Source organism: Sceloporus undulatus, chromosome 2 (assembly GCF_019175285.1).
Source record: "Sceloporus undulatus isolate JIND9_A2432 ecotype Alabama chromosome 2, SceUnd_v1.1, whole genome shotgun sequence".
NCBI classification, from domain to species: Eukaryota; Metazoa; Chordata; class Lepidosauria; order Squamata; family Phrynosomatidae; genus Sceloporus; species Sceloporus undulatus.
In genome coordinates, this window is record NC_056523.1 from 12,407,975 (window position 1) to 12,419,035 (window position 11,061).

At 43.3% G+C, this 11,061-nt stretch overlaps 1 protein-coding gene across 1 annotated transcript in view; it reads left to right on the top strand.

The window, feature by feature from the left end:
• The window catches only part of LOC121921798 (complement C4-like), a 98,258-nt gene that overhangs the window by 19,039 nt on the left and 68,158 nt on the right, over nt 1-11,061 (top strand). Inside the window, exons 3-8 of the mRNA XM_042450346.1 lie at nt 4,023-4,212; nt 5,330-5,400; nt 5,537-5,625; nt 7,854-7,936; nt 8,604-8,700; nt 10,576-10,681. Coding sequence (XP_042306280.1) covers nt 4,023-4,212; nt 5,330-5,400; nt 5,537-5,625; nt 7,854-7,936; nt 8,604-8,700; nt 10,576-10,681 — 636 coding nt within the window. The remainder of the gene's footprint in view (nt 1-4,022; nt 4,213-5,329; nt 5,401-5,536; nt 5,626-7,853; nt 7,937-8,603; nt 8,701-10,575; nt 10,682-11,061) is intronic.

The window sequence follows — 11,061 nt, forward strand, 5'->3', positions numbered from 1 at the left end:
GCACTGGCCAACACGCTCCAAAAAGAGGAGCCAGTACGCATTCAGTTCGGCAGCTCACGCATTCACGTGAGTGTGGATTGGGCCATTCGAATGCTGGTATGATGGTATTGTGCGAAATAACGTGAATTCGAACCACCCTGTGCGGAAGACCCCCAGTTCCACACTCATCTGATAAGGGCTAATAATAATAATTGGGGATGTTCAGCCTGGAGAAGAGAAGGTTAAGAGGTGATATGATAGCACTGTTTAAATACAGTATTTGAAGGGATGTCATATTGAGGAGGGAGCAAGCTTGTTTTCTGCTGCTCCAGAGACTAGGACCCGGAACAATGGATGCAAGCTACAGCAAAAGAGATTCATCTCAACATTAGGAAGAACTTCCTGAGAGTAAGGGCTGTCCAACAGTGAAACAAACTGCCTCGGAGTGTAGTGGAGTCTCCTTCCTTAGAGGTCTTTAAACAGAGGCTAGATGGCCATCTGTTGGGGGTGCTTTGATTTGGATTTCCTGCATGGCAGGGGGTTGAACTGGATGGCCCTTGCGGTCTCTTCCAACTCTATTATTCTATTATTCTATGATTCTATTATTAGTTAAGCGGAAGACAGTAGGCAATAAGAAAAGAAAAGGTCCACATTCCTGATGATTTGTTGTTGTTGGTTGCCTTCAAGTTGTTTCTGACTTATGGCAACCCTAAGGCAAACCAGAAGTTCCTTGGCCAGTTTCTTTAGAGGGCATTCGCCATTGCCATCCTCTGAAGCTGAGGGAATGTGACCTGCCAAAGGTCACCCAGTGACCAGGATTCAAACCCTGGTCTCAAGAGTCCAACACTCAAACCACTACACCACACTGGCTCCCAATGGAATGAGTCTTAAAAGAAGCTACGGCCCTGAGATTTGAGACGTGAGCAGGGCTGTTGATGATTTGCATTCTTGGAGGCCTCTCCTTCTTAGGATTGCCATAAACTGAAGTTGAGTTGACAACAAATACCAACAACTTTCCTTGCTGCCCATTAATGGTTATTTTCTGGGTGTCCATCTGTTATCTCTTGGCTGGGTTTATTTCTCTGCTGTTCTTGACACACTCTTGCTTAACCTGCTTTGTATTGGGAGGACTTTTCTGCCTCTCTCCTCCTTTTTGCAGGCAATGTAATAGCTGCACCTTGAACTCAAAATGAAAGGATGATTAACCCACCTGTCTTCATAGGACCTAATTAACCCCAAAACACCAGATACTCCCCAGTCTTGGAAGCTAAGCAGTATCAGCTCTGGTTAGTACTTGGATCTGAGACTTCCAGGGTATACCTGGTGCTGTAGGCTCTACTTGAGAGGAAGGAACTGGCAAAACCACCTCTTGAGCATTTTTTGCCCATGAAATTCATGGGATAGTTATGAGCTGAAATCATTTCCTGATTTTTAAAATGGCCCAGGTGAAAAAGTGGCTATGCCCGACACACCATCAAGAGAACATTTGGGAACACTGTGGAGCAAAATATTTATTTATTTATTTATTTATTTATTTATTTATTTATTTATTTATTTATTTTAACAGATGGTTCAGGAGTGGGGTGGGGTCCTGAGAGCCACAAATAGCTTCATGGCACTTTGTCCATCCAAGCTCTAGATCAACGCTTTCCTAACTTTGGTCGAAACAATTAGGAATTCTGGGTGCCGAAGTCCAAAACATTGGGAAATAACTGCTCTAGATGAAGGTCTGAGGGTACATCTGGACTGCAGAAATAATGCAGTTTGACACCATTTTAACTGCCAAGGCTCCATTCTACATAATCCTAGGATTTGTAGTTTGTTGAGGCCCCAGGACTGTTTGGCAGAAAAGGCTAAAGCCATTTGTCATTGTCGTTGTTGTGTGCCTACAAATAATTTCTGACTTATGGTGACCCTAGCACAATGCTATCACAGGATTTTCTTGGCAGAATTCTTCAGAAGCACTTTGCCATTGCCATCTTCTGAGTCTGAAAGAGTGTGACTTGTCCAAGGTCACCCAGTGGGTCTCCATCCCAGGATTCCATAGGCGGGGTACAAACCGCCGCTTTGCGGCGCTCCCCCGCCGCCGCCATTTGCTCCGCGCGGGAGCCGCAGCAGCCAAACCGCGCGGCTCCCGCGCGGAGCAAAAAAGAAGCTCCATTTCGGAGCTTCTTCTTGCGGCGCGTCTATGACGTCGCGAGGCGCCTGGCGCGGACTCGCGACGTCATAGGCGCCGCGACGCGTCTGGACGCTGTGCGTCCAATACGCAAAGATGGCGGCGCCCATGTAGAAAGGGCGCCGCCATCTTTTACGTATTGACTACGTATTAGGGTTAGGGGGGTGCGGAAGCACCGCCCCTTCCTAACCCTAATACGTATTCAATACGTATTTTTTGGCGGTTTGTAACCCGCCATAGAATGGAGCTACAGCACTTAAACTGGTGTCAAACTGCATTATTTCTACAGTGTAGATGCACCCTTACTGAGCGAATGATAGTGCTGGCTTCATAGGAGAGAAAGCCACTGCTCTCATCAAGCTATATGAAATAACATGTTCATGTTTCCAACGAACAGAAGAAGCATGGCCGCAGTACAGTATACATCTATGACCCACGGTGGAAAAATCCTTCCCTGATCAGATGCTGACGGGCCAAATTGGTACTTTCTGTACCCCTTTGAGTTGCCATGCAGAACTCAGAAGGGGAACTTAAAAGGAAAAGAGGATGTCTAGTGCACAGTGGGGGGAAAGCTGGCACATTGAAAAAGGGAAACCTCTGGCCCTACACAGCTTGAAATTCCAGTAAATGGGTAATTAAAATCAGCATTGATGATCTTTGTTCCATGCAAAAGGGAGGCTTCCGCTTTTCACATAAATGCCGATACAGACATTTATACAGCGATCATACATCCTTCTTAACATTTTTACGGCTTTAAAAATTTCAAGATTCAAGAGTTAAATGTTATTACTACCATTACTGCTGCTGCAAAATTTGTCTTTCTTTCTTCCTGTCTTTCCTTCCTTCGTTCTCAGATTTATTAGTCACCCTTTAGCAAAATCCTCTCCGGTCCAATGTACAATAAACACATAAATAAGCTCCAAGCGCCATATATATCAACTCAGAAGCAGCATCATAAAACAATCACTCAGAGTGGAAATAAGGTTCTCTGTTTGCCCCAGCGGGAGAAAGGGTGCAACCAAAAATGACCTGGGGTTATTCACAGATGCATTTAATTGAAAGATTTATTTAAATCACAGCAGATAGACTAATAATCAAACCCATGAGATGAAGGCACAGTATATCAGAAATCAGTGGCAAATCAATGCATTTCAGAGAAAATACAATGCAGTGCTTAGAAGTTGGATTAAAAAGTCAAATGATTTGTGTTTTGCATAGCAGATTTACCAATGCAAAATATAGTTAGCCCTTTAGGAAATATTACATTTGCCTCTAATCTAGGGTGTATCTACACTGTCGAAATAATGAAATTTGCCACCACTTCAACTGCTATGGCTCCATCCTATCAAATCCTGGGATTTGCAATTTTGTCAAGCACTAGCACTCTTTGCAGAGAAGGCTAAAGAACTTGTAAAACTACAAATCCCAAGATTCCATAGGACAGAGCTACAGCACTTAAAAGTGGTGTCAAGCTGCATTATTTTTTACAGTGTAGATACGCCTCTAGTTGAAATACTCGATGTTCTCAACTGCTTGACATATTTTCCTACAAATGCTGAACGTGCCAGCTGGGGATTCTGGAAGCTATAGTCCAAAACAAAACAAACAAGTGGAATCTTCCTACAGATCTAGGCTGGACATTTTTGTTCTTGTTAAAGCATTCAACGATGCAAAGCACCTGTCCATGGACTAGAGTGGTTGGGTCAAAAAGATCTGACCACTTTGTCCTGCTGTTTGTAAGAAATAACCTTTTGTCTTCAGTCCATGAGATCTGACCACTTTGTCCTGCTGTTTGTAAGAAATATCCTTCTGCCTTCAGCGATTTGCATTCTCTTGCATTTACTGCACTTTCCCCTCATTCTTGCAGATGACTCACCAACTCTTTTCCCAATGTGGCCTGAATCGCCAACGACGGGACCACTATGTCCAACTTGTTGCCCGCAGTCAACAGCTGCCCAGCCCCAATGGCATCCAGACCCTGAACCTCCGCTGGAGCACCCGTCAAGGGTACCTTTTGGTGCAGACGGACAAGCCCATCTACACTCCTCGGCAAAAGGGTGAGTCCCCTGCAACATCCCTCCTTCTAACATGTATATATAATTGTCCTGCTTAAGAGTAGAGAGTCTTTTTTAGCCTAGGGGCCAAGTGACAATGTAGGAAAGTGAAGAACAACAATGATGGGCATATAGCCAAGGACATGGGCAGACCCAAAGGATGGTGGTGTCCAGGTCAGCAGGGTGGTCAATCCAGGATTTAGACCAAGGATGGGCAACTGTGGAAGGCCTTCAAATGGTTTCCACATTATGCCTAGCCTAAGGAGAACCTGTCACGGGGTTTACTTGGCAAGATTTGTTCAGAGGTTTGCCATTGTTTTTCTCTGAGGTTGAGCGATTGTGACTTGCCCAAAGGTCACCCAGTGGGGTTCATGGTTGAGTGGGCTTTTGAACCCTGGTTTCTAGAGTTGTAGTCCAACACTCGAACCACTATGCCACAATTGCTCTTGACTGTGTATCCTGCCCTCATCCTTCTGCAATTCTTTGCTTTCTGGATCGGGTTACTGAGCCTCAGGGTGACCCCTATAAATGCGAGCTTGTGGTTGTTTTGTTGTATAGGTTCCTTAGTTTGGTATGTGTGCCCTAACTCCAGTTCAGGCTTGACAGACAGGCAGAGACGGGTTTAAAACAACAATAGAAATAGATTTGTTCAACAAATATGAGAATATAATAAACTTTACTATTCTACACTTTAGGCTCCCCAGTATCATAGGCAGTTCTCCTTTTTTGTTCAAATCCAAAACTCTGTCTCTGTCTTTTGCCGCATGCAGAATTAATGCAGTTTGATACTGCTTTAACTTCCATGGCTCATGCTTTGATACCTCTTTAACTTCCATGGCTCAATTTAGTTTTTGAACATAAATGTTATTTAGTTGTTTTTTAATTTTTTGCAAAATAAGATTTTACCTAAACTTTTACTTTATATTATTGTTATCTTTTAGGACCCCAAAAGAAAAGAATATAAATTGAATAAATAAATATATATAAACCACCAAACCCAACCTAACCTGGGACAATGCTATAGTCATTGTCAGAAAGAAAATTTTCATCTTTTTTGACAATGGTTTGTTGTCTTTCTGTCTTGCCTTTCTCACACTCATATACGATTCTTTTGTTACAGTGAATTTCCGAGTATTTGCCCTGGATCACAAACTGCGGCCAAGCGTTGAACCCGTTGTTATCACCATTCAGGTAATCAACAATTTATTATCAAGCTAAAAGGAGGTGAGGAAAGTGAAAGCTGTGTTATCCTTGAGGGACAAAACATGCTACTTTTAACACTTTGAAATCTCCATATTTTATCTTCTTATTTCCTTGTTTCTGTCAGAACTCTCGAGGTCTTCAGGTCCGGAAAACTGAACGCATGCCAGTAAACTTTGTCATCAAAGATCACCTGTCAATTCCTGACATCTCTGAGTAAGTTTCTGCAGCAATGAAACCAGGCCCAAACCCAGCATAGTTCCCAGATCAAGGAAAGTAGTAGCGCTACCCTTTCTCCCTTGGTCAGACCACAGCTGGAATATTGTGTCCTGTTCTGGGCACCAAACCTCAAGAGGCATATCAACAAACTGAAATGTGCCCAGAGAATATCATGTACTGGAACACTTCAGTTCAGAAATTCAGGCTTCAGTAGTGAAAACCAGAAAATCCTTTATTCAGAAACTATACATAGATGTTCTCTATAAGTCAGAAACAACTTGAAGGCACACAACAACTACAGATGTTCTCTACAGATGTATGTTGCCATGACTGAGCCACCAGTGTTAACACAATACCATTAAAGCATACAGTACTGTAGGTCTATAAGCCTAAAAATTTATGCCCAAAAATTGATCCCAAAATACCAGGTCGACTTATTTACGGGTCAGTATGGTAATGTGATAGCAGCTCTTTTATGCAGTGGGAAGATAGTTTCTTTTTCTCTTGAGCCAAGCAGAAATAGTCCTGAGTTGCTTTTAAACAAAGTCCTTTCCTGCCCGCTGTCTGAGGAGTGAGGGATCAAACGAAAGCTGAAACGATGAAGCAAAAAACCTCAGAGTCTCTTTTGCCGCATTCACCCATATACACACTGAAGGAGCCGCCAAGTTTTATCCTCGACTTATCCATGGGTCATGACAAAACCCATAATTTTGGCCCCCAAACTTGCCCTTGACTTATACATGAAGTCAACTTAAAGTCGAGTATATACGGTCCTTCAAATTTTGAGTTGACACCCCATTTGCCCATAAAACCAGACAAACTCATTTCTCCCTTCTTCCCATGTTCACCCATCCTTTCATCCCATTCTCATGAGACCAACCTTGAAATTTCCACCTAGCCTCTCTTCCCTTCTTCCGATCTACTCATTAACCAGCAAAGGAATTTGGGCAACAGGCTAGAAAATTAACTTATGACTGTGTCCCGTCATCCAGTATTATATCCTACAATACATTGTGAGTAAGCAAAGCTATGGCAGGCAAACCAAATTCTATGAACCATGGCAGGCAACCTGAAAGACTCAGCTCCTGACAAAGAAGGGCAGCCATGATGATCAGAGGTCTGGAAACCAAGCCTTATGAGAAATTACTGGGGGAGCTGGGCATGTTTAGCTTGGAGAAGAGAAAAGGTGACATGATGGCCTTCTTTAAATATCTGAAGGAACATCATATAGAGGATGGAGCAAGCTTGCTCTCTGCTGCTCCAGAGGCTAGAAAATAAAACAATGAATTCAAAATCCAAGAAAAGAGATTCCACCTAAACAACGAGAAAAACTTATATACTGTAAGAACTGTTTGACAGTGGAATAGACTGCCTTGGAGAGTGATGGATTTTCTTTCTTTGGAGGCTTTTGAACAAAGATTGGATGGCCATCTTTGAGGAATGCTTTTGTTATTCAAGTCTGCTTAGCAGGAGGTTGAATCAGATGGCCCTCATGATTTCTTCCAAATTCTAGGATTCAATTTTTGCACTTTGAACTTTGTTTGCAGCAACTGAGGTAAGCTGAGGGCAGAGAGGGAAAATGGGAGGAAGAAAGAGAGAGAAAAACGGGTATTTTAAAAGCAGCTGAAAATAGGGACAGCAGAAGATTAACCAAGACTTTGCCCTAGCAAATCAGAATATGTGTTGGGAGTTTCAGAGTGGATCTGCACCACCTTAACTTTCCCAATTCCATCCTACAGAATCTGGACATTTGTAGTTTGGTGAGGCACTGGCACTCTTTAGCAAAGGCAGCTAAAACTTGTTAAACTACAAATCACAAAATTCCATAGGATGGAGCTACAGCACTTACAAGTAGTGTCAAACTGCATTATTTGTACAGTGCAGATGTACCCCTAGTTGAAACACTCTGTGTTCTCGACTGCTTGGCATTCCCCCCCCCCCCCCAAAAAAAAGGCTGAATGTGCCAGCTGGGGATTCTGAAAGCTGCATTTAAAGCTGAGGTATTTCTAAAGTGTAGATGCACCTCTTGTCAAATAAAGTGTGGAGGGCTGCACAATCTCCACCACAGCCTTAGGGATAAATGTCCTGTGCTCTTTAGCATGGGAAAATGCAATTTCATAGCACCATTTGACATGTGACCTGGTTCAGTGGTTCTTTGGATCCTCTTGGCTTTCTCTGGAGTGGCTCAGACTACACCTTGCTCTTTTCCCTTTTCTCCATTCTAGGCCTGGCATCTGGCGTATCACGGCCCATTTTATCCACACTTGGGATTCGAACTCGACAACAGAGTTTGAGGTGAAAAAATATGGTAAGTTTTGATATTGGCTTTTGAGGATTGTGAACATAATAACTGTTGATACAGCCAGAGGTACAGATTAAGAGACGTCGAGTAACGTTAAAAACCAAAGAAAACATTACATGAAGCCTAAAGGGAGAGAGGGGGAGAAGGAAGTAATGGTTTTGCTTTATTTCATGATTACTTCTTTAGGAGGAGTTTATAGAAGAGTACAATGTAGAAGATATAAGATGTAAAATTATTAAGTTTGTAATTATCTTTATTTTATGTATATATATTAGACAATAAAAAATATCTTTATGAGGAAAAAATATAGTAAGTTCTTGGAGTTGTTGCATTTTTCCTGGCTCTCCGTAGATACTGTATATGTTCAGTGCTCCAAAGAGCTCATGTGGCAGGCTACAATTCAAAGGGTGCAGCATTTCACTGCATCCCTTTTGATGTGTATTGATGGTACTATAGACAAAACAGATAAATAAATTATATTAGAAGTACAATTATTTGCTGACTAAAGTAACTGTATGCTGCTTCTATTTGTCCAAAAGGGATTTATTCTTACTATACAATCCTCTCAGGTTGCTGAGGACCTTAAGTGTCCAATTAAGGCACTTTTACAGGAATGGAGAATAAAATGGCATCTGTTTCAATTCTGTCCTGCCATCTTTCTTTCTCTCATCAGTGCTCCCCCATTTTGAGGTGACAATTGTTCCAGAACGAAAGTACATCCTGACCTCAGGAGAGCAGGACTCTGAACTACAAATTGACCTAGAGGCTAAGTAAGTTGCACTCCTTTCTGATACAATCAATTAATTAAAAATATTACATACATGTGTCGCGCACACATAAGCACACCCAAACACACATTTTTGCAAGATCTTCATGTTGGATTTCAGTCTAGAATAAGGAGATTACCACTTGAGCAAATAAACCAGCCAATTTTTAAAGTTGGAAACTTCCCAACTTCGAAAAAGTGCTGGCTGAGCAAGGCTTCGACCTGGGATGCATCCGGGCAGCAGCATCCCATGTAGATCGGTGGCTATTTAGGTACGATAACATCAAGGGGCATCCTGGATCCAGAGTTGAAGCTGGAAGAGGTAAGATGGCTTATTTGCCCAAGTGATAAGCTCCTAAAATGAGTTACGACAACCTTCCCCAATCCAGCATCATCTAGATAGGTTAGATTCAGTGTTGTCATTAAGGGGGTGCAGTGGTGCGGCTCACACCGGGTGCCATACCAGAAGAGGGGTGACACATGGTTCCCTCTCCAGTGCCATAAGTAATGTTCTCAAGAGAGGCTGCACACGTTCCCTTCACCCCATGCTGCCCCCACCCCATCCTCCTCTTGAGAAGAAGGGGTGGGAGGGCACAGAGGAAAGGAGCACACGCCACCCCAGGAAGCCCTGCACCGAAACCTCTGCCCGCAGAAGCCCTGCTTCCCACACCGGTGACACCTGCTTCAGAGATGCCACTGGTTAGACTTCAAATCCTGCCATCCTTAGCCACTAGAGCTTTGGGGTATATTGGCTGATGTTGATATAAGCTGCAGTCCAAGGCTGTAGGAAGTCTTCATTTTTTGTGGGTTTTCAGGCTATGAGGCTGTGTTCTAGAAGTTTATTCCTGATGTTTCACCAGCAGTTGTGGCTAGCATCTTGAAGATGCTGACATCAGCTGCTGGTGAAACTTCAGGAATGACCTCTTCTAGCCTGAAAAACCCACAAAAAAACTATGGATGCCGGCTGTGAAAACCTTTGACTTCACATGTAGGGAGCCTGATTTCCTACAGTAACAAGAGTACACAAGCTTTTTGAAAAAGCATTTGTGGGGGGCAACTGAGTCATCTACATCATATGTTTAGGTCTCTTTGCTTAAAAGAGGAAGTTAATCTCAACTGACCAGTTGCTCAGACTATTGGAAAAGTGTATGTCTGAGAATATATTTCTGTGTGAGTTGTCACAATTGACTCTTGGATGTACTTAGAGTTATACAGGGTGTCCAAAAGTTATTTTTACATTTTCTGTTGTACAGTGGGCCCTTGGGGTTTGGTTCCAGGACTCCTGCGTGGATACCAAAATAAGTGGATGCTCAGGACACCCAAGGAAACAGTGATGGTGATGGGAAAGGGGATTATGCCCAGCACATGCTGGCTGCTCTTTTTTTTCCTCAGAGGCCACATCAGTGGCAACTGGGATGGAGGGCGGGTCCCTCCCCAGCCATTAAAACCAAGGTATGATGGCGCTGCACTTGGCTGCCATTCTGTCCCTCCTACTCTTCCATAGAGAGACAGTGTGTTGTAGTGGTTTGAGTGTCGGACTATGACTCTGGGAAACCAGGGTTCAAATCCCAGCTCAGTCACATAAACTCATTAGGTGATCTTGGGCAAATCACACTCTCTCAGCATCAGAGGATGGCAATGACAAATCCCCTCTGAAGAAACTTGCCAAGAAAACCCCCATGATAGGTTCACCTTAGAGTGGCCATGATTGGCCTTCCATAGCTGCCGACCTCTGATTTGGATGGTACCTGAGATGTTATCGTTATATGTCAGATTAAACATAATAATGACCAGTTAGAGGCATACAAGCATTGTGTCCATCAGTTCTTCCAACCTTGCCAAGCCTTTAAACTATCCCTGGTATTCTGCTTCTTGACAGATTTTTCTATGGGAAAGGGGTCAGTGGCACAGCTTACGTAAGGTTTGGTGTGAGTGATGAAAATGGCGGAAAAATGTATATCACAGGACTGGAGCAACAGGTCCCGGTAAGAGAACTCAACCATCTTCCCGACATAGTTACATAATGGTGAGGCAGAAATTTCTGTGCATGCTCAGATGCACTCTTTCACTAGGTCCTAGCCCTGGCGCCTGTTCCTGAAAACAAAAGACCTCAACCCAGTAAACCTGGATTGAGGAACTTTTGGTTCTCTGGATATAGGAGATTATGAGGGTAGGAAAGTGGAATGGAACCATGACATAGGCCTGTTACAGACAGCCAAAATAAAGCTGCTTCGAGTCACAGTGGAGGTATGGTGTTTCAATGATGCATGCGTCCTAAAAGTCCAGAAGCCACACCAAAGCCACACACCAGTCTGGAACGTGGCTTTGGTGCGACTTCTGGACTCTTAGGACACATGCATCATTG